The sequence below is a fragment of the Zonotrichia leucophrys genome, chromosome 11 (genome assembly GCF_028769735.1).
Source record: "Zonotrichia leucophrys gambelii isolate GWCS_2022_RI chromosome 11, RI_Zleu_2.0, whole genome shotgun sequence".
In the NCBI taxonomy this organism is placed as follows: domain Eukaryota; kingdom Metazoa; phylum Chordata; class Aves; order Passeriformes; family Passerellidae; genus Zonotrichia; species Zonotrichia leucophrys.
The window spans coordinates 12,924,063-12,952,025 of NC_088181.1; the positions used below are offsets into that span (position 1 = coordinate 12,924,063).

General features: G+C 43.2%; 1 protein-coding gene across 7 annotated transcripts in view; it reads left to right on the forward strand.

The window, feature by feature from the left end:
- The window catches only part of ZNF423 (zinc finger protein 423), a 280,738-nt gene that overhangs the window by 236,705 nt on the left and 16,070 nt on the right, over positions 1-27,963 (forward strand). For all 7 annotated transcript variants that reach the window (XM_064723039.1, XM_064723043.1, XM_064723040.1 and 4 more), the window contains 2 exons: positions 20,775-20,906; positions 22,496-22,611. In XM_064723039.1, the coding sequence (XP_064579109.1) occupies positions 20,775-20,906; positions 22,496-22,611 (248 nt within the window). The remainder of the gene's footprint in view (positions 1-20,774; positions 20,907-22,495; positions 22,612-27,963) is intronic.

A 27,963-nucleotide genomic window follows, 5' to 3' on the forward strand; every position in this document is an offset into this window, starting at 1 on the left:
GATCCTCCTTGGCCATTAAGCAGTGCTTCTGTGTCACTCAGCCAGGGAACACTATGTACTTCCATTTAAAAACTGTTGTGAAGTCTCCTGAGTAGGAACTGAAAACTGTGGACCACCATCAGAGCTATGTCCTCTGGCCTTTCCCCTCCAAAATTGTAGCAGTCATTTTTTAAGGTGTTTTTGAGTAGCAGTGGGAAAGCACACGAGCTGCAGAGATTGTAGGAAGGCACTGAGAGCATCTAACCAAATCTTAACGTCTTTTACTGGATTTGGACTCAAATCTTTGTGTGCTTCCTCTGCTTATAACTTCACCTCTTTTGTGAATCAAACCCAGCCTTTCTGTTGTGCAAATTGTACAGGAGAGTGAGGTCCAGAAAAAGATTTTTTTCTCCTTCTGAGCACCGCTCGAACTCTTACTTGTTCTTGAAGAGAACAAGACCATTCATCTTTAGCACCTTGCAGGTTGTTTTTTCTTTCAAAAACTTCTTTCAAAGTCAGAGTGTAGGCAAGTGATCTGAATGATGAGAATAATCCCTGTTCAGATGTACCCAGTCCCTGGGCAACATTTGAGATGGCAAAGGCCATCCGTTTGCATTCGCCTTATGGACATTTCTGTATTTGACACCTTCTATTTTCCATGCTAGTTAAGCAGCCTTCTTCCTGAGAGAAGCACTAGGAAGCTTTGATAACACTTTATTAATACTTAGCTATATACAAATGAAGTGTTTAATTGATTGATTTTGTGGATATTTTTGATTATGTAAATCCAACGCAAGCAATACTAAGTCCTGTTGCTGGAAGTAGCTCACAGACCAGCTACCTTGCAGGCAGATGTCTGGCAGTAAATTCATCAAAGGCTTGCATGTACAGTTCTTGGCATTTCTTTTCATTATCACAATTATAACGGAGTACAGATGAGCTGGTTTTCCCCTACATCCTGTTGGATGGTTGCTTTTGAGGGAGGAGCCCGGGTGCAGGCAGTGTCGGGGATGCAGCATCTTCCTTGTCCGTGCAGCCACCAGGGACACGCTGGCTCAGGCAGGCTGGGGCTGGGCTGGCCTCGGGGTCTGGCAGAGAAGGGCAAGGGCATCTCAGGCACTCCTGGGGCAGCCAAGCGAAACAGGCTCCCTCCTGCAGCCTGAAAAGCTGGGGCACATTCCCCTCCTCTGCCTTTTAAATGACTTGTATTTGTCCAGTCTGCTTAGGCTAAAATTTAAGATTTGTATTCAGAGGTGCTGACTGACACATTTCCTTTATGAATTCTTGTGGATTGCTATTGATTTTTTACTGTGGTTTTCAAAATCCTACTTCTAGGACTCTAGAGATTTCCCTGCTGCAATAATAATGTATTGTCATTCTTAATATCTCAGCTTCTTGACACAATATTCATATTAAAACCACAAAAAAGCTACATTAGAGTAACACCGAGGGTCTGCCTGGAACCCACCAAGGCAGGGGAAATCAAAGTCAAGGCTGAAAATTAGGGCTGACACTGTGAAACGTATCCCATCGTACTTAAGTACTGGAGTTCATCTGTGATTGCAAGATCACTTGCATTTGAGAGATGGATTCCTCTGTACAGCAGGAATGAGTTATGATGTGTTGTAAATCCTGAGGATTAACTGTTGTAGTTGAGAGTGCCTATTTTTGTGGAGAGCTACATAAGCCAGCATTATGGAAACTGCTTTAACATCTTTTATGAAATTTTGTTCTCTTTCACAGACAGGGCTATTAAAAATTCATTCTGCATTTCTGCCACTTGCATAACAATTCTGGATCAGATTGTTCAGGTCAATAAGGAGAGAATAGATATGTCACAGCATTATTTGTATGAGCTTGTAGCCATTTTCCCCTTAACTATGTTGTCCCAAAAACATTTTGCAGATGTGCACTGTTTTTTATGAGTGTGATAAACAGTTTGATTTATTCACCTCCATGAGTAAATGTGTTGTGTGAATGTTTGTGGCACCATGGAGCTATTGGAAGGCCTTCCATTTGACCATGTCTTTTGACCTTTCTCATATTGTCTGTTTGGGAGCTAAATTTTTCCAGTCACAGTTTTTCATGCTAAGTAGGAGAGTTTACTTGAGTTGTTCATTGGCCTCTCAGTGTGCTATGTGGAACTCTGTGGAGTGTCAGGAATGAGAGTTGAGAAATAACAGGGAAATATCCTGTGGCTGAGGAGAGGCTGGGAGAGCATTGCATGCTGGTGAACTTCTCCAAGGGATGTGGGCTGCTCACTGGCACAGGGTCCTCTGCTGCCATCACCCTTCACCAAAAGGGAACAGAAATATTCTGACAAAATTAAACAAATCAAATATCTAGGTTTATATTTTAGAGGAAAGTGTTTTAACAATATTTTTATTAATGGGTTTAGAAAAAGCTGTTTGTGCCCCTTTCCATCTGCTTCTCTCTTCTGTTATTCATGCTCACATGAGAATCCATCTGACACTACCCCTCCTAGCTCATTAAGGCAATGTGAAGGGGTTTCTTTATAAAGGAGGATTATGGGTCATTTGCATACATCTAGGATCTGCTTTTTGGTGCTGGTTTGAGCAGTGAACAGGTAGGGGCAGGAAGTTGACACATGGATTCCCATCAGAGAGGAGCATTCAGACCTTGTGGGCTGAAGCACCTGGGAACTCCACACATGTGGATATGCACAGTCTGTGCAACATGACCTGGCAGTCCTGATGGGGCTTCAGGGGCACATGACCAGGGGTCATTTTGGTGTAGATGTTGACCAGCTTTACTTGCTACCTGCCTCTGAAGACATCAGTGGACTAAACTGAGGTTTTGGTGTAATTAAATGGAACTGTCAAACACCAGAACTGTTCTATGTGCACAGAATATCCCACTATGTTTGGATATTCAACAGCACTTGAAGAATTTGTATATGTTGTTTGCTATGAATAGTCTGATACTGAAAAATAGAGCATCACCCCAGCTGCTTTCATAGACATGGCAATTTCTAGATTAAATTAATTTTAGAAAGACCAGATGAAGTTACAGCTTTACTGGAAAGCTTATTTTCCTCTGGAGAGATGGCTCATGCCTTTCCCTGACCAGATACATCACTCTGCTGGCACTTTGCATTGGTTAACACAATTCAGAGGGTAAATGCTGGTAACTTACTGAGTCAGCATGCAGTTATTGGTTCTTGAACCTACTGCAAATCACAGTTTTTATCATATCCACCAACATCCCCAAAGTGCAGTGTAAATGTTTGGAAAAGATCAGTTACCGATTGCATGTTCCATCAGGGTAAGGTATTTCTCCTGAAAGTGTTAAACCTCATAATCAACAAAACTCTTAAATAGAGAAAAAAATTAAAGATGGCTTTAACAGATATGTGCCCCAACATTATCACACCAGACCAGTTTAATGTAAATTCAGTACTTTAAAAAAAAATTGTTTTTGTTTCTTTGAAATTATGTATGCCTGAGTTAATCTTTCAAGTGAATTATAAATCCCTGTAAATGCAGCTAGCATTGGAATGAGTTATAGTTACAAAAATCGGAATGAAGATAAATCATGTTTCCTTGGTGAAAATCTAATAATAGCAGTCCATACAACATTGCTCAGATATAGATCCCCTGTGATTGTGATGTGCTCTGAGGAGCTCATGCTACCCACCCTTGAGATCAAGGTCCACAAGGTTCAATATTGGGCACTTTCAGTGCTTCAAGAGTTTTATCAAAACTATGACACTTGGGGTAGTGCAAACAGACATGCACCGAAAACACAAATGGAATTGCATGATTTTGGAAGAGGCAAGGTGAGATTTTTTCACTTTAACAGTGATGATAATCCTGAGTGTATTTAAGCATCTCAAGGTCAATGGCAGCTTCGATAACCTGTGCCAGAACAAGGCTTTTTTGGGGAGCTGGGGGTGGATTGGCAGTACAAAGATGCTGTGTAAAAGCATGGGTGAGGAGGAGCAATGCAGCTCCAGCAAGGTGTGCTGACCCCTCTGACCTCATGCCCTTCACAGGAATTAAACTTGTTGTTTTACAGAGTCAGACCTTTAAAAAGAAAAAAATCCTCTGAGCCCCTCACCATCCTTTTCTAGAAGTGTATTGGAGAGCCCTTGCTAACACGGATCTTGGAGAATTGTTAGTATTAAACCGCTGTCAGATTACCAAAGTGTAACAATGTACAGGACCTGCACTTTCAGCCACTGTCTCTTCAGTGTGTGGATGAATGTCAAAGGGAATATTTTGTGTCAGTTCCTTGTGACCCAGATTCCACAGAAGTCTCTTATAAAATAATCTTTGAGGAAACACTACTCGCATGTCCTAAGGACACCTCATCCCCGTGAACCCAAAGGCAGGAGTGAAGCTGCTGTGCACTGCAAGATCTGTGACTTTCTATCTGAGAATTTTGGTCTTGTTTGATAGTTCAGCCTTTGTGCCCTGCAGATCCATTTTAAATTGTCTGAAGCAGGAATAAATCTATTACAATGACCACCATTTAAAAAAAAATAATATAAGATGGGTCTGTGAAGAGGTGTTAAAGAGTAGAAATGAAAGGCAGAAGTTGTAAGAAAAACCTGTTCATTGGACAGACCTGCAATGCAGTAAATAATAACCTCAGATATGAAAGACAGCCTGTTCTAGAAAAAAGGCAGTGGAAAGGACTTTTTTTCTCTTTTTTTTTTTTTTTTTGGGTCTAGGGGAGAAAAGGTCCTTTATTCTTTGGTAACTTTTCTGATTTTAAATATGTGCTTGTCTGGTCATGAGGAGCAAGGTCATTCCTACTGCTCAGGGCCTAGGCTTTGTGCTGGTGTTGGTGGGAGCTTCTCTCCTCTATCCTTTTCCTCCCTCCCTCTATCTCTCCTTTTCTTTTTCTCCTGAGGTGCAGATGGCCACATTTGCAGGTTAACTGGAACAGCTGGAGGCACATTATTAGCTTCCTGCTGCTAACTCATATTTGCTTAGATTTTTTTTTTTTTAACAGCAACATAATTTACAAGTGGTAGGCCAGTGACAAAGCTGGCATGTTCTAAATCCGCATCTGATTTATATAATGCTGTTGCTTATCAGTGAATGAAGTCATAATTATTGCTTTGTACCATTAAATAGCATAAATATATAAACTGTTACACAAATTGCAGCAAATGTTTCCTCTAGGGAGCTCTAGACAAAATTTTAATGTAGTGCATTTGTCTGTGGTGGCAGTTTCTATGGTATATAATAATGTTGATAAATTTTACTGTAGCAAGTGACATTTTATAACATTAATCCTGGTGGTAAAAATCTGATGAATACTACAGCTGTAATGGTAGGTACAAGAAGAAAGAGAGCTTTTGACACCAAGTGAATTGATTTTAATAGTGCTTTAGAGCTGCAAAGCACAAGGATGGTGCAGATATGGTAGATGCTTCACTGAAAGGGGAGACGACTCAGGCAGGTGCTGGACAGCGAGGCACCAGGGAGCTTGACTTGATGATGGTGATAATTAATTCTTTTAAAAATCTTTATTGATAAATAGTTTCTCTGCTTTGAAAAGCAAAAGGAAACCAAATGGTGAGATGAAACCATTTAAAATGTCCCCCAGTTATTGCAACTCAGCACATATAAGTGAAGGCACTGTGCTGGGTGCTGTGCTCAGACGCTGTTCCCTGCCCGTGCTGGCAGCTGCTGGGCACAGGGAATGGGCCAGGGGACAACTGGGCAACTCGTGACACAAGGACTGCCATGAGAAATCCTTCCTCTGACTCTGAATAGGGTGGTACAGGGGGCCTTAGCTCCTGTCAGTAACAGCACAAGTGATGTTGTGGGCTTTGCAATCCTTTAGAAATTGCCATTGTGTTGCTCTGTGATCCAAGGCCCGGTGCCTGGGCTGGGCTGGCCCGTGCTCTGTGCAGGCAGTGGGGTGGCACAGCACTGCCAACGGTGCTGGGCACAGCAAAGTGCCCACCAGAAAGCCCTGGGATTGTCACCACTCATGCCTGAGGTGCCTGGCTTCAGTCATGGCTGAGAGCAGCTGGTGTGCTCCCCTCCTCAGAGACACCTGCCAGGCATGGAGACAAAGGGGGCAGCCCCAGAGCGAGCCTGGGCTGTGCCCTGCCTGTCCTGCCAGCTGTCTGAGGATGGTTTGTTTTGTTTTTATTCCTGGAAATAAGGAGTACTTATTTTCTCCAGAAAAGCTTTTAAAAAATAAATGGATAGCTCAAAGGAGATTCCTCATGGGCACTGTACTTGGGACACTTCTATAAAAATGGAGAGCAGTGTAGTTTTTTACTCAGTCATTTAGATTGCCATGACCCTTCCCCCCTGAAAAGTGGTTTTTTTTCCTGTTTTCTTCATGACATGACTTCTTTCCTTTTCAAATTCATGTCTCTGTTTCAATAACATCAAAGATAGATCTAGATGGTAAAAATTGCAGCCCCTGGCCATAGGGAAAATCCCAGTGACTTCAGACTGAAGAGCACTGAGGCTCCTGACACACACCGTGGCACGTTGACAGCATTTTTGTTGTGAAACCCTGACATGTCCTATATGGGTTTTCCTTCAGCTGTTTGCTTCCCGCATTTCTAGCATTTCACATGCCCCCAGTAATTATCTTCCTTTCTGAGAAATTGTATGTTTTTTCCTGCCATCCATTAGCATGAAGTTTCTTGAGTGGTTGGGGATTAGTCACAGTTCTCTCGGGGGGCTGAAGTGCTGATGCTGGAACAATGTATAAGGAATTCTCCCCCAAGAATGTTGTGCCTCTCTACTCCTCTGCATCACGTGGGGAGGAAGAACAGAGGCTGAGTAGCTGAGTAGGCCCCCCTGCCTGGTGGCTTGGGGGGTGCTGGTCTGTACACTCCACCTTGGAGAGATACCCTGGTGCAGGCTATGAACATTGCTACTGGCTTAAGTGGTTGGAGTTTCAGACACCAGCACTGCTGTAAAAACACAAACATGCCTGGGAGCCCTGCACCTCACCTGTGGTACAGGAGGCACTGCGTTACAGGCAGAGAGGGGTGGGAAGCCCATGGCAAGGGCAGTTTCCTGTAGGAATGGCCGGGCAGTGACAGGGATGGCAGCAGCATTGCTGTGGGACAGCCGTGCTCCATCTTCCTTTGCTGGTCTTCCTCCATCAGAGCTCTCACTGCACCACGGAGCAGTCTCTGGGATGCTCCATCTGCAGCCTTCCCTTTGCTCCAGCTGCTGGCCAGAGTGGCAGGGGAGGGAGCAGAGCTCTATGACGGGTGGTCTCTGTCCCTGGGGAGGATTGCAGTGGCAGTGCAGTGTGGCCATGGCTTTGGAGCCCTGAGATTTATTTTGAATGTGTATTGCTTGCCAGTGTTACACTTAGTGAAATCCTGTACAGTGCAACATGGCTTGTCCACAGGTGAAAAAGTGAAAAAGTAATTTTTTTCTCATGGCTCTGCCATTAACAATTTTAGAAATAAAACCCATCTTATAATGGAAATGTGGCTCTCTGGAAATGTGAATCCTAAGCCGCTTGTCTGTAATGACTAAGTGCTTAATCAGCTCAATGCACACCTGAATCATGGTTAATAATAGTAGGGGCTGTACAAGCTTTGTTATGTATTCTGCAATACTGCAGTGATTCCCAGCTCCCTGTGAAGACCACCAGGCAAGTCCCAGCACCAGGCATGTCACAGAAACCGTGTCAAGTTCACACCTCACCCTCTGCAGCACCAGTGGGTGCTGGGGCTGTGAGTAGGCCTGGCTGTATTTACTCACTTCGGCATTTTAATGCAATTACAAAGATGTTGTGTGTCCAGCCAGCTTGGTCCATGGCAGTGTTTGGTTTGTCTTTAAGAGATGGTGAAGATGTGTTTGATGGCTGTGCATGAAGCAACAGGGCCATCTAGAACAAAAGCCTGTGTTACAATTACTTTATAAAGTCGTTCTGCATTTGTGTGTCTACTAGAAGCACTTATGCTTAAATGCAGTGTTTGATTTTTTTTTCAGCTACTCTAAATAGATCATCTTTACAGACCACAATAAAATGTTTGTGTAATGCTTAACTGTACATTAAGTAAAATCCTGCATTAGAATATCCCTGTATAATTTCTATTGGGTAAATAAGAGCATAAAGACAAGTATCCCCACAATTCCCATTACCACATTCAGCACTTAGTTACATTAGAAAAATGAGGCATTGTTCTGCCAACTTTTGTTTCCCTCCATTTGTGCTACTTACCACTTATGAATCCAGCAGGCCGACCCATGCAGCAATTATTTCTGAAATCCAGCTATCATGGCACACGTGGGTACCCCAGCACAGCTACTGCCAGGGCTCCATGGCTAGCACTGGGCTCCTGTGCTCCTGTCTAGAGCATTATTGGCCTGAGCTGGTGTATAACTAATCGCATTTGGAAGGTGTAGGTGTAATGTTGTCTGCTGAAGCATGATTTGTATTGCATTAAAGCATCCTGGTGGTTTTAAACAGGCTAAAGGGGATTTTCAGCTGTGGTCAATTACTGGGCTGCTGCACCAATGGTGTGCAGGGTATTTGGGTGCTCACAGGAGCCTGTGTTGTACTGACACCTTGCCCAGGCCTCTGCAGAGCAGCTGAAGCAGTTATGTGTTTGTTTGGGACCATTGTGGGTTTCTGAGTATATTACAAAGTTTCTTTCTATACTCTTCTGCTCAACTGTCCTGTGCTTTGCTCCGGGAGGTGTGCAAGGTGAGCATATCTTCTCTTCCTCCTGAGAGTGAGCACTTGGACTGCACCTTCACTGCTGTGCAAATTGGCAGAGCTGGATGTGCTCCCTTCCCCACCCTCCAGGCAGCAGGAGGGCAGGGGCAAGGCCAGCCACTGCTGTTCAACTCCAGACCACGGCATCTGCTTTACACAGGGGATGGGGGCAGGAACCAAGGTTCAAAGCTGCCTCTGCTTGTATGGAGAAATCAATATTTAGCCATAAAACCAGAAGAGGCATGTTTGGGAATCACAGCCTGAGCGAAAGGGTTCCAGTATTGTCATAGAAGATAAAACAAGAGGAAAACATTTTGAATTTACTCTTTGTGTATTGAGGCCTTTTATTATTCATCAGTAAGTAAATATAAGCTAAGGGAGTGATTTGTTTCTAACAAGCTTATAAAATACTAGAGTCATTTGTGAGTTTATTGGAGTGCTGATTATAAACATTCCCTCATGCACACTCCTTTGTGTCAAATTAACATTCAAAATACAAATATTGTATCTTTGAATATTTTTGTAATTTCTTCCCAAGTATTTGAAATCTTCGATGAGAGACGATTGATGATGTTACATGAAAAGTAGCCAAGTGCTCTGTCACAGTTTTGGACATATTTTTCATTTCTTTGGCATTTGCTTTGCTCCTGCTGTCTCTTTGAATTGCCTGCTTCATGCTCTAGCATTTGGATTTTGATACAATGCATAATTGATGCTCATCTAGTTGCAAAGATTCAACTGTTGTGTGTGCCACGCTGCCTGCACGCCTCTTCCTGGGATGTGCCCCACAACCTGCCAGGACCTGTGCCCAGTGGAGGAGTGGCCATTCACACTGGGGCTGGTGGCCTTGGATGGGGGCAGTTCAGGCACATGGCTGGCACCAGGCCATCCCAGGTCTCCCAACACACTCCCTTGAGGAGCCGGACTTTTCTGATCACACCTCAGGACTGATTTTGGAGTTCCTCTTGTGCAGCAACGCACTTTCTGTTGGCAACCATAAGGAAGAGAGATGCAAAGAGTAGGCATCATCTACTACTCATCATACCCATCTATAGGATGAGTAGTAGATGCTTCAGACCATTCCTAGGCAATTTTCAAAAAGGATGGGCTGTGTGGGGAACCATCCCAAGGCCTTTTCAGGTGCTGCTGGTTGAGACTAACAAGCTTTAGTACATAGATCTGGGCAGCCCTTCTTGCCTCTATGGCTGCAGACTTGCCGCTTCACCCCCTCAATACAGCAAGTGTGTTTGTAGTTCAGTGGGGCAGACCTTTTATTTTACAATTTTACAATTTTGTTTTCTCCCATTCCCACTAAAACATTCCCCGTGTTATCGGTACTCCTTGCTTTTCCTGTCAGCATGTACCTTGTTTTTATTAAGCAGAGGAAAATCCTGCAAGGGTGGGTCTTAGGCTAACATTATTATAGTGGCTGCCATTTAAAAAGTCAATTTTGCCTACAGGCAAAGTATTGTTATCAGAGTTCATACCTATTTTGCATATATACAATTGTATCTTCCCTGCCTCTCTGGGGTGATAGGAGCAAATGCCGACTTCTTAATGCTGATTGTTGAATCTGAGGTTAAAATAAGAACTCACAAAATAAAAAAAAGAACAAAATGGTGGATGGCAGGTCTCTGACATAGATAAACCTTTTTGGTTGAAGCAGGAACTCCATGATGGCTTGATTGAGAATCTTATTTTGTTTGAAGGCCCAGCTGAAAAGCAGCTTGATCTTTCCTCTCCTTTTTCATTCCTTCATTGTAAGTTTTGCAGGGCTGTGGAATGTGTTTCTTCTCATGTGGACTTATTAGGTGGACACCCCCAAGTCTCTTTCAAGTTCAATGATTGCATATCAGGCCTTTATCTGCAGCAATCTGAAAACACGTTTGGATCTTTCCAAGCCACCTCTGCATGGCTCCAGTTGTACCATGCACACCCTGAAAGCACCATCCTGCTGGGAACATCTTGGTGCTTCATTTTGGGATGAGGCCTGGGGCTTGGCATTTTTATTTTTTTTTCAATTTAATTTAATTTTATTTTTAAATGTAACTTCTGAGAATGAGAGGAGTTGCAGAGAGCCCAGGACACCTTACAATGCTAAGAGCATGAGATCTAGGTGAGTTTAAGCAAAAATAGCTCTGTAGGACTCCTGCTCTTAATGAGCCATCAGAGCCTCCTGAATGTCCTTGTGTTTTGATACCTTGTGTTTTTGTGGCATGCTCACACTTTCAGGTGGCTGCTTCAGCTCTACTGTAGGACTGGCTCTTCCAGATCACTTTATTTAACCAAAAATACACATTTGCCTTATCTTTTACACTATGTTTTCTGTCACAGACCACATATGTTCTCCAGAGTCTGTCTACAGTGAGAGTTTGCACATGGCTTTCCTCAGTGGATTAAAAAGCTAATGGCATATAAAATGAAGAAAATGTGTTTCTAAAAAAAAAAAATAAAAACAAGCTGGCCCTGTTGTGCACTGACAGAGCCATGTTATGACTGCCAACAGCCATATATGCCTGACTGAGCTACAGACATAGTAAAATAGAAAGGAATTTGTTTACAAAGGCAGAAACCTAAGTCTTCTGAGTTTAGCATCCCAGAATAAGGTTCTGCCCATGCTTCCCTGCCACGGGTGCCCCTCCCAGCTCTGCAGGATGTGTGTGCTGGTCTGAGCTCTCCTTCTGTGCAGAGCTCAGGGCAACTGCTTCAGTGCTGCCTGTCCAGCTCCAGATCATCCATGAAGTGTGCAAGCTGGCTGGCTCACGTGTAAAGGGGTATGAGTTTGATATTAGGTTTTGTGCATTGTAATCCATGTTTGTATGTTAGATGAGCACTACCCAGAGTCACTTTACAGTCTGTGTTGTGCAGAGCCCTTGCTCAGCTGTGAGATCTCTTCCAGAAAGTCACTGGGTAGCAGTGACTCTTCTTATTCAAGATGAAGCTGGCCAGAGGGTTTGATTTCCACCTGGACTGTGGAGAGTGAATCAAGCAAATTGCACCAATATCAATGAGAGATGCTCTGTACATTTACTTGTGCATAATCCCACAGTACAAGAATATATGTCTCCATAATGCAGAGATGCTTAAGAAATTTTCTTGTTTTCATGCAGATTCTTCTTTTTGACTGCTTTAAGGAATATCATGTGTTACTGCACCCTGGGATTCCTGATTTAAAATATGTCTCATAGGGGAGGTTCATTCTTTTGGGCATATTTGCACTTAACGAGCTCTGAGGGATATTCAAGCCATGCAAAATCAGTTACCTGTCTTAGCCAGCCAGACCTTATTTAGTCACCCTTGGCTCTCTGTGTTTGCAGTGGCATCTCATTTTGACATCTCCAATAACTGGTTTGTGTCCCTGTCCCTGGGGAGAAGGAGGAAGGAGGCACATGGGTAGGGTGGGGAACAGGAGCCTCTCTGGGGCTGGGCTGTGACATGAGTTCAACCCTCAGATGAACATGTAAGCTCTGGTGCAGTTGTGCTGAGTGCTCATGTCAAGATAGCTGGGTAACCATCATTTTTATTTTCTAAGAAAAAGCTGAGAGGTGTTTCTGGGTTTTTTGCTTATCTGTAGGTATTTCAAAGAAATTTGATCTTTTGAGTTGATAACAGTGCCATAAGAGATTGCTTTTTAACCAGAGACTTCTCCCTAGGAATACTGTTTCTTAATAAGACAACAAAATTAATACATATTTAAAAGAAATGCATTTATTTGAGTAAGTGGTGCAAATTGCCCCAGCATTATGGGGGTGCAGCATTTGGCCAGTCTCTGAGTGGTAGGTGATCTGCCACAAAAATAATGCTCATGGCTGGTTTTCAATTGCACTTTTAACTCTGTGCCCACTGCACCATTTCCCAGATATCTATATTATTGCAATCTTTTATTAGACCATAGCTGATACTGCTGTAAAGTTTACATTGCTGGATACATACTTCCATGTTTATGCAGAATTTGCAATATTAGAATAAGGACCCTTATGCCAATGCACCTGTACTCACTCAAGAGGCATTGCACCAATGCAGGGATAATAGAATATTTCTTTGCTGATAGAAATAAAAGTCTACCCTCCCACTGAAAAAAAATAATTAAAAGTTGACATTTAATATGTTTTAAAGCCTGAAAGAACCTTCAGTGTTTCTTGGTTAAATTGTACATTTAGGTGGGGTTTTTTTAGGAGTTTTATTTCTATTTCTCCTTTTACCGGTTTTTCTGCTTCCCTGCTGCCATCATGGGAACTGTTTATGCTTTCTCTTACTCTATGCATTGCTGAGTGTAGTTGACAACAACTGGCTTGTAGCCTGTCATGTTAATTATATATTATTAGAGAGCACTAATCTGATGATTATTTACACGATAGATTTAAAGTCTATCATGTCAATGTGTGCTTGGGAAATGGCAATGTGAACATCAGTGATACACATCCGTGGGAGTTGGTGTTTTAACAAACACTGTGTGCTGTCCCAGGAGTGCTGGGCTAGCTCGGGGGGCTGCTCACCCTGCCCTGCACCCCAGCTCAGGAACGTCTGAGCACTCAGAAATGCAAAATGCACCCAGCAACAAGGCAAATGCCTTTAGAGCAGTAGTTGTGGGATGCAGCTGCCCCCCTGCACCCAGCCAGGGGAGGGAAGGCTTTGCCTTTGGCACCTCGTGGCTGGCGGCTCCTGGAGCTCTGGTGGCCTCTGTGTGACCACGGTCACTGCACGCTGGCACTGCAGGAGGCACGGGTGGGATGTGCTGGGGAGGGGGCACCTCACAGCTCTGGGGCCTGCTGCTGAGGCTGGGGAGTGTGCCAGGCCTGCAAAAGGAGAAAAAAAGGGCTTTACACCTATTTAAAGTAGGTTTAAAGCTTTGCATGTTTTTAAAGCATCGGCATATTCCAGTGGGATGTTTAATAAGAGTATAATGATGTTTTAATTTTAATTTTTAATTTCACAAGAAGAATAGATGCCAAGTAGATGCTAGTTATTGCTGTTTGTCTGTGCTGAGCTGTTCTATGTGATATTGTCAATAGCATGAGAGGATGAATGTGTTCCTGCTGTGCAGCAGTACAGGGAGCTGCTCCCAGGGAGGAGAGCAGGAGCAATAAGGTGTATTTAGTTTTCAGCAATATGATGGCATGAGGGAGGATAGTGCAGGGAATAGGCTGTGTGGCCATGGATTCAGGGCTGTGTTACTTCAGTTTCCTCAGGTATTGACATTAAACTTGAAATAACACAACTCTGAGTATTTCAAAACATTGAAATACATGAGTTGAATTGTGTGGGAATTAGGTGTTCTTACTAAATTCTAGTTATTCCTAGAGGTTCTTTAGTCTGGATAAAGCTAGTTCTGTGTGTGGTTGTATGGACTTGCACACTCAGAGCATGTGTTTTTTTCCTGTATGGGTTTTACATTTCCATTTTTCCATGGAAGCCAGTGGAGTTATTCCTTAATCAATTATTGTGAAGGAGCAGTCAGACCTATCAGGCTTCAGTGCACAAAAAGTTTTAATATAGGCTATTAAAAAAAGGCATCTTCAGAGAAAGGCTGATAAAGTGTGAAGTTATTGTGCTGAAGTATTGTGTGCACTTCTATAAATTATGTTTATGCAGTTTCTCAGATTAATATCTAAATCTAAAATAAAGCTTTGCAGGCAGGCCCCTCTGGGGCTCTGCAGACAGAGATAGATGATGCACAACTCCATGAACTCCTTTGAACTTTCAGATTTTATTTTTCTTGTAAACTGAAAATTAAGTTGATGAAGCTGGGCCTGGCAGCCCCATCCCGTGAGTGTGAGGCTCAGCCTCCCCCCAGGAGCAGTGGGAGCACACAGCCTGCAGCCAGGAGCAGGGCAGGGGCTCTGGAGCAGCACAGGAACTCGCAGTCAGGAGGAAACTCCCTTCAATCTCATCCCCAGTCCCTCTGGGACCATGCTTCTTTTTGATGGTCATTTTAATATTGCAGTGTACTGACATATACTGGAGGCAGTGAACTTGCAAGCTACCCTATAAATAATTTGGCATCTAATTCTGCATATTTTGAGCTCGAGGCCCCCTAAGATGATGAAAGAGTTTAAAGCCCGTTGTGTGGTTAGGCTAATTTAGCATGGAAAAGAATACCTTTTTGAGCCTGTAGAAGTACATCACAAGTAACCCTGGAGTTTGTTACCAGGAATCCATAGGAATTTCCTCTAGCACCAGCAAGTCCTGTGGCTTTTGTCCCCCAATATAGTCCCTGATTTCCTGAATCCATTTTCCCCAGAGAGTCTCTCCACCTGAAGAAGAGCAATTGCCCTTTGTGCTGATAAACCCTTGTCTGGGCTGCCCATCCTTTGGAAAACTATGATAAACAGACTTGATTTTAATGACTCTTATCTATAGGCAAATATAGGGAAAACCAGCAAATTACATATGAATGCATGTTGGGAACGCTGTATTTTTGCTGGTATTCCTTATATAGTTTCTAGAAAAATCCGAGCCCCCATGTTATCATTTTTCATTAAAGTGATGTTTCTAACCACAGTGGACAGCTCTCATATCCCTTGAAAACTTATAATAGTAAAATTGTCATAAGGATGAAGCAGAAATGCAAGATTTTATTAAACAATCTTCAGCTCATAAAAGACATCAGTGTTGTGCCATTCTAGATCATATAAATATATTTCAAAGCAGAATCATATTTCAGCAGAGAGATAAAGCACAAAAGAATATGATTAGTGGATACCAACATAAAATATTAAACCATCCAAGAAGGGGTGTAGGTGTGTGTTTATCCACACAGGCAAGTCAGGGGCTGAGAGCAAGGAAAGATTTTGGCAATCTATCAGTGGAGTCATGAGCACAGATATCCATGGCATTGTGTGTGTGTGTTGTGCGGTGGCAGGGGGGTTTGGCATGGTTTCTCACAGCGCAGAGCCGGGTGTTTCCTCACAGCCACTGAAACCGCTGAGGGAACATGATGGGTGTCTTTAGTCTGGCAGAGTCGTCAAAGGGAGATACGAGCTCTACCTGGATAAATAAATAAGTATAAATAGTTTTCTTTCTGATATGTGACCAGATTATTTTCCAGTTGATTTCCAGCCACGGTCCCAAGGGGGCCACAGATCAAAAAAAGATAAGGGTCAGTTACAAGGTTGAGCTCATTCGGTGTTGCCATAGTAACTGACCTCCAGCATCCCTGGGAGGACGACACCCAGCTCCCCAGGTGACATTTCTGTTGCCACGCCATCAATCCGCTGCCTTTCCCCGCCCAGGCTGCCTGATGGCTGTGCTGCAGAGCGCCTGGTGCCACTGGCAGTGCCGGGCTGAGCGCTGGCTCTCCTTGGCCCCAGCAAGGGAGTGCGGGATCTCCTTGGCCCCAGCAAAGGGGGCCTGGGCTGTCCTTGGCCCCAGCAAAGGGAGCCTGGGCTGTCCTTGGCCCCATGCTGCCCCAGCCTTGGCCCCATGCTGCCCCAGCAAGGGAGTGTGGGCTCTCCTTGGCCCCAGCAAAGGGAGCGTGGGCTCTCCTTGGCCCCATGCTGCCCCAGCAGGAAAGGACCCAGCCGCACCCCCAGGAGCAATTACACAAATGCAGTGCAGCAGTGTGGCCCAAAGGTTTGTGTCACAGGTCATGGGTTTAGGCAGCAATGGTGAGGAGGAGGTGTTGACCATACAGCGGACATTGTCTTTGTCCAATGTGACCATCTGCAAATTTGCCGTCCCCTTGCAGCAGTTGCAGTGTGTCTTCAGACCTTCGTTTTACTTCCATCCTTGGATTGTTTTGAATGAAAACCAGTGGTGGAGTGGTGCAAAGCAGATGAGGGATCAAAGTGGTTCTCTGCAGGCTTTGTGTTTGAGTGGAGTGTCCATTACTGCTGCCCTACCCTGGTTCCAGCCCCTTGCTCCTTCACAGCCACATCGAAAAAATTGCTGGGCAAGCTCCTTTTCTTACATTATAAATTTTTCCCTTTGATTTGTTATTTACTGGGAAATGAATTGCATAAACAGAATAGTTCCATGCAGTTTTCATTTTATTTCCCTGTGTTCATTCCAATTCCTATTTATTTCTACCATAATTAGAGCACACGGCCCATTTAATTCTACCAAATTTATGATCTAATGGACAGAAGAAGGTTCTCTGTGAATACAGTATATTAATGCTTTGTTACACTGAATCACAGTATTTCAAAGTTCATTAAAAGCACAGTTAACTCATGGATGTGAACATCTGAGTACAGGGAAGAAATTCCCTTTTATTGGCTTAATTTGGTGCAGCAGAGGAGAAATATACTGGTCTGGAAAGATATAGTGTGAGATGTACATGTTGTTGTCAGCAAGGAGCATCAGATTATCTTACATGATCTCTCAAATTAGGACTATTGCAGTTATTCTGTAGGGGAAAATTTTTGCTTTATTAAATCGAGTAGAAGAGCGAAGTTTTAACTAATAGTAAAGACAATGCCATCTTGATATTTGGTGTTCAAATCTACTTGTTGGTATAACGTGTCAGTACACGACAGTGTTAACATGTACTTCCACATTGCCATTAATATAGTTATAATTAGAAATGCAGCTGATACAGTAAATGGGTTTAATACAGCATTATTAATTATACTGCATCCTCGCCAGGAGGCTGCTGGTGTCGGTTCTCTTAGAGGCTTAGAGACTCATTGTAATATGTATTAAGTGCACATTGCTGCAGCAGAAATAGCTTCATGGAGAAGCATATTCCCACTCTAAAATGGGCAGGATGGCAGTGTAAGTGCTACTAAACACCCTATCAACATATTTAAAACTATCCTGCAAAGGCACCCGGCCTTGGGAACAATGAGTGACGTGCTCTGCCACCGCGGTTCAGCTGGGTCTGGCAGCCCACTAATCCTCACTAACAGGCAGTAAATTATGTACCTCCAAATTTATACAAACGCCTGCCTTTGACATCAGCGGGCACCACCCAGGTTTCACCTTCAGGATTCAGATAATCAGCTCTCATTCCTACTGGCTTCCCTCAAGACCAGTATGGAAATAAGTATGTGTCTGCCAGGGATCAAATGCTTTTGGAGACAAAAGTAGGTACTGAAAACATTACAGGATACTATCATCTCCCCATGATACTTTTACACAAAGCGCTCTGTTCCTCTTTTGGCCTGACATAGTTTCAGCCTGACAGAATCCAGCAGGCCTGCTTGTTTTAAACAAGAGCACATCCTATTATTTTTTTGAGAAATGAAGTGTAAAATTAATGCTTATTATTTTGAGCTCAGGAAAAAAAGGCAAGAAACCCAAGATTCTTGTTTGCTGTGCATTGCTTGTTTAGTCCTGTAATCATCTGATCCCTCCATAGATACGCTTATGAAGAAATGGGAGAAGATCTGGCATAACAAACTGTAAAAATCTGCATTTTATTTTACAAATGAGAGGGGCTGCATAATTCACTTGAGTTATGTAGGTCTCTCATAGATGCTTGTCATGCTAGAACAAAAAAGGCGAATAAGAATGAGGGAAATGATGATATGTTTGCTGTTGCCCAGCACCACACATTTGACTGTCACACCACATTGTCAAAAAGCCTCCTTGCAGGTACCTAGATGATCTTATATAATTCAAGGAAGTTATTCTCCAAAGGTGACTGAGTATCCCTGTACATGTGCTGTGTTTCTGTGTAAAATAATATGCTGTAAAATGCCATAGAGGAGAGAGTGATTATAGCAGCAATTCTATCTATATCTTTGGGCATTTTCATATTTTGAATACACATGCATGAAAAGAGAAACGTTTGTCATGCTAACCATGGTACTTTTTCCCTCTTTTTTTCTTTCTGGATGGTTTTATAGACACAAGAAATACATAATGGACTCCTGTGGGAGTGGAATAAAAACCCCCACCGGTGAGGAGAAGGCCTTATAATTCAGAAGTGGATTTGCAAATCAAAAGGTCTTGCCTCGAGTGGGATAAATTTCCAGATCTGCAGGAACCCATTATGTTTTATTATTTTTCATTCTAGTTTTAGTTTGTTTGTTATGGGTTTAACTATTTAAAATACTGCAGGGATCAGCCAAGAAAATACACAATCTCTGTTACCTAATTAAACATACCAAGCTTGTAAGGATTTCTTTAACTGAAATGCTGAGCATTGTTTGTTTTTCTTTTCTTTTTTTAGTTTTACTCAAATTATAGATATTTAGGCTGGAAAAGGAGCAGCAGTCTAGTCATCAGTATGTGTCCATCTGTATTTATGAACACATGTGCTCACACAGGACCATAGGCTGTACATGAATCACTGTTTTCCAAACACCCAGTATGTAGAGGGTAGAAAATTAATGTCAAACATGATTTCTCTGATTTATTCGTAGAAGGCATTTGTTCCATTCCCCCCAGTTCCTGCTTTGTCCTCTGCGGGTTTATTGCAGCAATTGGTTGCTGTACACAGCAGTGTGGCTGGGCATGCTCAGCATGAGGCTCATGTCCCTTCCCATCTCTTCTCCCCTCTGGAGCAGGTTGCAAAATTCACACAAAGCCAGAACTTTTCAGGCAAGGGTCTGATGGGAGACTCCAGCCTTAGGCCACAGTGAGGGGAGAGGGCCTGCTTTGGAAATGTACACACTGGAGAGGGCAGCGTGCCCGCCCGTGGAGGCTGCGCAAGCGGAGCATTGCAAACCTCGGCGCGCCCTAGAAACATCCCAGTCCCTGCTTGTGGCTCCCAAGGGAATCCATAGAGCTGCTGCCACGGAGCTACCAGCCCTTTCATCTTTCTGTTCCTGGCTCTTGCCTTTTCTCTTTTTATCTCCTTCCCAGCTCACCTGTTTACATGTCCCCACGCTGCCTCCCCATTCCCCCGCAGCTCTGGTGCAGCGCTCACTGTGGGCACCCACTGCCACACGGGTCCCAGAGGCAGCACAGGCAGCTCCTGCTGTCCAAGCCTTGCACAGGGGCCTTGGGATCCTGATAGTACCAAAGGCTTCATAGCAAGAAATACTTCCCTTCTCTTTAGCCCCTTTAAAAATAGAAAAAGCTAATTTGAAGCAACTGTAAGTAAAGACCGCGCTCATGAGGGCTCACATTATTTGTAAGAACCAAATGTATTTGGCAAGGATTAGTTAATGGGGTAATGTAGTAATTTCTTAGCAATCTTGGAACTAAAAATTAATAATCTTTGATATTTGAGGATGTAAAAATAAAGGTGAGTGTAGAACAAAAGAAAGAATTTGTTTAGTTTTTAAAATGTGTTTTCAGGAGAAGCTCATGGGCTGCCACAGTGAAGGAAAGAACCATTTTTAGGGAGTTATTTGCAGAAACCAGTCACAGTATTAAAACCTTTTAGGTAGTTTCTTTAGGTAGTTTTTATAAACCACATGCTATGTTTTCTAAAATTCTTCAACTCCCTCCCTCCCTTCTCTTAAGAAAACCAAAGCATTGTTTAGTTTTATGTGTGAAAATTGCTTTAACATGACTTCAGTTCCTCAAAAAAAAAAGCTCAACTGTACCCAGAACCACAAACTTCAATAAATAGAGAAGCATATTATCTTGCAAAAGTGGTAGGCTTGAACCAAGGGTAATAATTATTGCTATTTCACTGAGTTCAGTTAGAATATAGACACATTTAAAATGGGCCCTGTGTATTCAATACTGAAGATATGTGACAAGGAAATTCCGCTGTCAAATTACATTTAAATACCTTCAGTGGTTTCTCTACACCTTGTAAAAAGCCAAGATATACAAAAAAAATTTACACTGACACTGACACTTTGCTCTCAGCTCCTGCTATTCTCCAACACTTCCTTGCTCTCCTGTATGTCTGCAGTGTACTCTGAGGTGAAGACATCACTTCAGCCCTCTGTCAGCGCTGGTGGCTGAATCCACACTATTAAAGTGCTTTTAAATGCTGTTTGACTCTTTAATCCCCTGCAGCCAGGGCAGGGCTGCTGTCCCTTTGTGGCAGGGCTGTTGGGAGCCCTGTGTTGGATGGAGCTCCCAGCACAGCCGGGCTGTGGGGGCTGCAGCCCTGAGCTCCAGCAGCCCCTCCTGCTCTGGGGCTGGGGGTCCTGGGGCTCCTGGGGGCCTGTGCCCAGCACAGGCCTTCCCACCGGCTGCTGCTGCCTCCCCGACGCTAATCTGCTGTGTCACTAACAAGTTGTATCATTTGAACCTTGCAGAGGAAGGCATCAATCATGAGTGCAAGCTGTGTAACCAGATGTTTGACTCTCCGGCAAAGCTCCTGTGTCACCTGATTGAGCACAGCTTTGAGGGGATGGGAGGCACATTCAAATGCCCTGTTTGTTTCACAGGTAAGACAGGGAGGCCAAGACAAGCCTCAGCGTGCATGGCTAGATCCAGAAATGACACTCGGGGGATTTGTAAAATACTGTATTCCTTTCCCTGGGAAAAAGAAATACTGTGCTTGGAAATGTTCAGATATCCTCTGTCTGAGCTGGGGCTCGCTCTGCCGAGCAGCTCTGTAGTGTCTGACACCGAGCAGCACTGCCACATGCAGTGGGCTCGGCATGGCCCCCACGCCTCCAAACATTTACATTTCGCCAGGTGACTCACAGGTGCTGTGTGTTTGCAAGGGCAGGACTTGCAAGGGATGAACCTGCTCTTGCAAGCCCTAATTCACCTGAGCAAGGACTCTTTAAAGGCCAGGTGGTTCATGATCTGCTTATAGTGCTGAGTAAATGGGAGTAAATGTTTGATAAGACCAAATTGTACAACTCTATGGTTTCGCTAGCTGCTGTCTCAGAGGTTTTTTTTAATCCAGTTTTCTTACAGTAGTACATTTCAAAATTCTGTCTGAGAGCCTGCTAGGTATTCCTTCTCTCTAGATCATTTAAGCTGTCTCATCAGTGCAAATGATCATGGGTGAGTCTTGCTTTTCCAGGATCTGCAGGGTGCATGCTAAAGGCTGCCTTTTATACTCTCTTCAACACAGTAGTTAACATCTGCATTTCCGATCTGTTTGAGAGATAAGGATGGTGTAGGTGTCACTGTGGGCCTGTTGTCAGTAAAGGGGCATGGCAGCACCTGCTATTCCTTTAACTTTGGTGGGAATAAGGTGAACCTACATTCTTTAGGATTTGACCCACCTTTTGAGAAACTGCTTTTTGTGTGAGCTTGGAGTTAATATATCCTTTCTGAAATGTGCTGTAAAAAATTTTGGATGCATTTGTTAAATTCTGCTGAAGAAGCCATTTTCACATACAGATGGCCATTCATGTAAAGTGACACAAAAATTAAATCAAATATAGATATATTTTTTACCAGCTAAAGCTGTGGTTCAATATATTCCGCTTCAAAATTTCCCTCGGTAAAATCAGAATTGTCAATCCAGAATCATAATGCAGATGCTGTGATATTTGTGATGTTAAACAATAATATTTTTCTTTTATACTGAATGGACAACCTATTTAAAAGATCTAAAAATTGTGGCAAGCCTGCCCTTTCAGATTCACATTTCTGCCAGAAATGCTGTTCTGGGCCATGTATCTTCCAGACCAGCCATCAATGCTTCTCCTGGCCCAGTTGTCCTGCATTAAAAATGCATCTGATGCACCTGCCATGGGCCCAGGGCTCCCCATGGGAGCAGTGACGTCCTCTCTTTGGTCTGAAGGCTGAGTTCTTCCAGTTACCTGGACAGTGTTAGCTTTATGTGAAATATCAAAAATCCATACAGGATGTAAAGTCTGTTAGAAGTAAGCTGACTGTCAGCCTGGAGACTCTAAATTGACTACTTGTAAGGAAATTCTGCTGAACCAAGTGTATCAGCACTTCTCTGGCAGATATCCTCGGACCTTTTACAGTTGCAGAGACTCTGAAGTGCAGTTTGAGACGAGGTGCCTTATATGAAGCAATCTCAACTAACAGCACTCTGTTGTTTCAGTTTTTGTACAGGCAAACAAACTGCAGCAGCACATCTTTGCAGTGCACGGGCAGGAAGACAAAATTTATGACTGTTCCCAGTGCCCACAGAAGTTCTTCTTTCAAACAGAGCTTCAGGTATGTTTACAACAGGAGTAAAAACAAAGCTAAAGCTGTTGATTTCTCTGTGCAATTGTCACCCTTGTGCAGCATTTAGAAAAGGTGCCTAACCTTGGTATGGTCTCTTCTGCTTTTAAACAGTCTCTCAGTCTCCTCCTGCCTCCTTGGGTGCCTGGAGGAGAAAAAGGTCTCTGAGCATGGCTGGAATAAATAAATAAATAAGACAAGACAGATATCATGATTTATGAGTATTTCTCTTGACAGTAGTGTTGCTACATCCTTACATGTCTACGTCAAACACCTTGTAAATAATTTCTTTTTCTCCATTAATAATTTAGGGACTGATTAACATACAAAGACTAAGCAAATGGTAGCTGCCCCATCCCCTTCCCTGCTGCTAAATCATAAGTAAAGGAATTTTCCCTGCTGAGTATGAGACAGCGTGGGTGCATCTCGACACGATGCTCAGGTAGAGGCTCCTCCCAGGCAGCAGCACATTGCCAGGCTGGGCTCTGCAGCCCAGGCCTCCCACACCACTGTCCCTGGCAGCTCTGGGGCTGCAGCCCCAGCAGCTGTAGCCTCCACAGAGCCAGTGCTTGGCTCACACCCGTTCCCAGGGGCACAAATCCTTCTGCAGGGGCTGAGCCCTGACCTGGGCATGCTGCTGCAGCCATGCTTGGAGCCCTGGCCCCAGAGGCCTCCTTGGAGCAGGGAGGCTGGGGTTAAACCCCGCAATAGCCCTGGTGCAGAGCCCACAGAGACACTGAAGCTGCTCCATGTGTGTGTGCAGGGCTCCTCTTGGGCAGCGGAGCCCAGAGCCTGCCCTGGCACAGAGGTGCCCACCCTGGCTGCCTCCTCACACCCATCTCACCTGTGCAGCATGGCCACCAACACCACCCCTCCCATTCCCTGGGAAAGGCAGTCTTTTTATAGAATGGTACCATATGCCTCATTTAAATGTATTAGCTTTATAAACCACGATTTACTTAAACTTTGGAGGGTTTTTATTTATCTTGCTGAATTCCCAAGCTGCTGCCTCTTGTGTTGTGCTGTCATGCTGTGGAAGGATGGCTGATCTTTTCACTTTGTTGATTTTATATTTTTTTTCTCCCAGGGGATCCCGCCTTTCCCTTGTTCTAGCGACCTGATTTGCATAAGTGTACAAAAGTTTTAACTATACCTTGTTAATATTTTAATAAAGTCAGCAGATTTTGGGTTTGTGTGTTCTCACTATGAACGTTTTATGAAGGCAGCAGTGGCTTGCAAAGACAGCTTTGATTTTTTCCTCCCATATCTCCTTAAAAGTGGATTTGGTCAAAATGCCAGCACAATTAAAATGGGAACACTGGCTTCCTAGGCCACTGCATTAACCTTTAGAATCAGATGATCAAATAAAGAGAACCTGGTTAAATTATAGTCTAAGCAGCCTATTTTTTGCAATTACAGATTTTAATTACATAGTGTTTCAATTCTGAAGTTTTGTGCATTGCACAATTGCTGCAAATGTCAGCTTTAATCATATAAATTAGGATTGTAATTTTTCAGTTTTTATGCAGGATTTTTCTGCACTCAAATTTTTTCTGCTTATAATAATGCATAATAATTACATGAGTAGTTTTGAATGATGTTGGCTACATGAAAATGCAATACTTAGCTGCACAGTTTTAGTCTTTATTTCAGTAGTGACTCAGAAATGTGTGTTTACTTTATGCCAGGGAATTTACTAATGCAAATATTGGAGCCAAGGAGGACACAAAATGTGTATAAATCAGTTAGAAATGTGTAAGACTTTTGAACCAGTTTGCCTTTGCATGATTATCTCATTAGTTTCTGGTGTGTAAGCTGCCTGCTCTAAATTCCTCAACTGTTGGTTATATTTTCGTTGAGTAATGAAGATTTAGTATTATTTTAGTGAACCAGTTGTTCAGCTGCTACTTGGGGTTAAATCTGCATAAACCTTTCTGTGTCTTTAACTGTGCAATTATCTTATGTGGGCAAATCAGCCTCCATCAAGGGGTTCTGCTTGATGGATTTGACTGTTCAGCTCTGAACTTGCTTTCCTACTGGCATGAAATAACTGGTATCAAAACCTGAACCTACGCACTGTTTTCCTTCTTTGTATTTTCAAGTGAAACCACTGAAAATACACTTTAAAAGATTGAGCATTCAACTATTTCAAGAAGAAATTCAGAGTGGGGTGCTTGTAGAAAAGCAGGAAAAACAAGGAAGGTGGGGAGAATGACAGGCAGCAAAGGGAAAAGGTAACTTTTAGAGATGTCACAGGCTGGCTTGGACTAGCCTTACTGATTTTTGAACATTTCTTTTAAACAATGTGTGTGCCATGTGATGAAAAACTGTAAATGCTGCTGTAAATATGCCTCTAGTGGCTGGTGCAGATACTTCTTTGGTAGCTTCATGCTCTGGAAGTGTTCAAACCCTCTTTGTGCTGCTGAACCTAGTAGTTGTATTTTAATATAGGTTTTTGCTTTGAAGTTTACACCGTCTGATGGAGCTGTAAAACCAAGGCTTAGGAGCGCTCCAAGGAACTGAACATGCTTTATAAATGGTGGGAATTTTGGTGAGAATCTGGAGCAATGAGTCAGTGATGTTACTTTGATGATATTGCCACAAGAAAAGAAAACAGAATGCTACTTAACTCCTTACATTATCTCACTGGAAGTAAGGAAGGAAAACATGGGAAGGTTAAGCATGAAACATAGAGGAAAGAGTATGTGTGATAGCCCCACACACCCTTAGGGCAGAAGAGGAAAGGCTGGCAGCTCTGTGTTTTTCACATCCTCACTTTGTACAATTGACAGCTATGAATATCATGAAATTCTCCTGGAAAAAGGGTGAATTTATAGCTCATATATAAAACACCAAGGCTATGGCATTTCATTCCCCCTACCGAAACATGCTCACTGAAACAAGTGTAGAGGTGCAGGGTTGGGGTTTCCTCACATGTAGGGCAGAAGGAGCCCTTTCAGACAGATCCCCATCTCCAGGAGCTGTGCTGGGAACTGCTGGCCCAGCTCCTCAGAGGCAGCTGGAGCCATGGGCACTAGGACATGGCAGATGAGCTTGCTCTTTGACAAGTGAAGTTTTGATCTTTGCTATTTAAAATGTAGCAGGGAACCCTGCCTGCCCCAAAGACGGGTCAGAAATGGGGACACACAATGGGGGCTGAGAGTTACATTTGTGCTGTGATTCACAGCAAGGAGAGATCCCTCCTCAGGTGTTTGCATCGAGAATTGTACTAAGCAAATTGTGACTGAGCAGTGGTTTTCAGAGAAAACTTGAGAAGGATTTTTGTGTGTACTCTTTTGCCACACTGCTTTTCCAAGGAGCCATCACATAACCGGTGAAGTATTTGTATTTAAAGGATTAATTCCTGCTGTTTGCTTGTGTACTGTTAATCACACTGTTTCCTCCTAAATGATTACAATTGATGAAAACTAAGGCAAGGGATGTAATAAACAATGCGCAAATAATCCAGGTACCAAGGGAGCAGGGTACCTGCCAGGTCTTTCCTAGCACAGGTGTTCAGGTGTTTTATTGCCTGATATGAATAAAGGGCTTTCTTTTCTGCTCAGATTTGGAGATATGTCAAACCACTAAATTAAGAGAGCTTCACTGGAGGAATGTGCTGTCATTTGAAATGCCCAGTTTTTTAAAAGTACACATATCAAAGGAGCTACTATGGCTCATTGGCTAGCACTGTGGTCTGTCTCCCCTCTCATTTTATTTCATGTGAAAAGCTAGCAATTTTCATATATCCATAAACAGGAATGAGCTGCTGCACAGAAATTGCACTCATTATATTAATAATGATTTACCATGAATGTCCTCCAGGGGCTTGATTTGGTCCACATCAAAGTCCTTGGGATTCTTTCTGCTGATTACAGCAGATCAAGCCCTAAGCAGGTTTTTTCTTTTTAACTGTGCTTTTAATATCAGCTTGATGTTAGATGTGCCACTTCAGACCATAGGGCTGTGAGGACATAGAGGGCTGTGACAGGTGAGGGGACAGCACAGCGAGCTGCCCTGTGGTCTGATGTGAGCCAGTGGGGGACACACCGGAGCTGCTCCGTGCCAGTGCTGGCCTCCCTGGGAGGGGGCAGTGGGGAGCCACATGTGCAGCTGCTCATGCCAGTGGTCCTTGGGGCCATCTGGGTGCAGCAGTGTCCCTGAGGCACAGAGGGGAACCAGAGCCCCTTGGCTTGGCTGGGAGCCACCTGCCTGCAGGCGAGCCTGCAGGGCTGTGTCCAAGGCTCCCTTCACCACCACTGGAGCACTGAAGAAAGACTTCAGCAATTTTGAGTCGGTACCCAGCCATATCTCCAGCTCCTATTTGAAAAATGGACTTTAGCTACTTTCTGGGGGTATAAGAACGCTTACTTAAGCAGAAGTAAAATTTTTCTTTCAAGCAGCCTTGTGCTTGCAGCAGTGCAGAATCTCAGTGTTTCTGTGCCCCAGTGTCCATTCAGGCAGTGAGAGAAAGGGAATTCCATGGTATCTTGAGGAAGTTGCAGAAAATGTTTCTCCTTGAGAATGTGTGGATGGCAGGACAAATGGGACCTGAAATGTGGCTCTATCTCAAAGCAGTGCTTTCACTTGATATAACTTTTGCTGTATTTCAGGACTTAGTGTGGCTTAGATGGCAAACACCAAGAGCTTCTTAGTGAAAACATAACACAAGCTCTTTTTAAATTTCACACAAAGCACACACAAGATCACATGTGGAATTAATTTTCTGCAAGCAACATCCTTTTTTTTTTTCTTTTAAAACAGATTTTTTTATCTTTGCATTTTCTGTTTTGATAGGCTTTTAAAAACCAGTTAGCTGGTTTTCCTTCTTTCGTACTTTTATTTTTTAATTTTTAAAATTTTTAAATGTCATTCCTTCTTTAAAATCGTGAAAATGACTAGTCAGTTATCCTAGCAGATTTGGCTAGCGTTTCTTAAAAAAATGTTGCTGTGGTGCTTGGAGTATTGTTAAATTTTAATTATTAGTAGTTACAAAGCTAATAAATTACAAGACTACCAAAATCTATTCCAGCCATATTGCTGGGTTTCATTCAGACACAGTCAGATAATTATAACTAACAATAATTAAAAATTAAAAGTGCTGTAGGCACATACCCATCATGTTGAGTCTGCCTGCCTGAACGTTCTTTATGGACTGCAAAACCACAAGTTTTATCTGTGATCTGTTTTCACAGTAGGGAAGAGTTTTTACCTATAAGGTCTCTGCTTTTCAATGTGTGTGTTTAAATTCAGAGGAGGAGGAGGAATTTATGGCTGTTAGAAACTTTAGGGTTAGGGACAGGCTCTGGTAAGGACCAAAGCTAAGAAAGTCCATTGCAGACT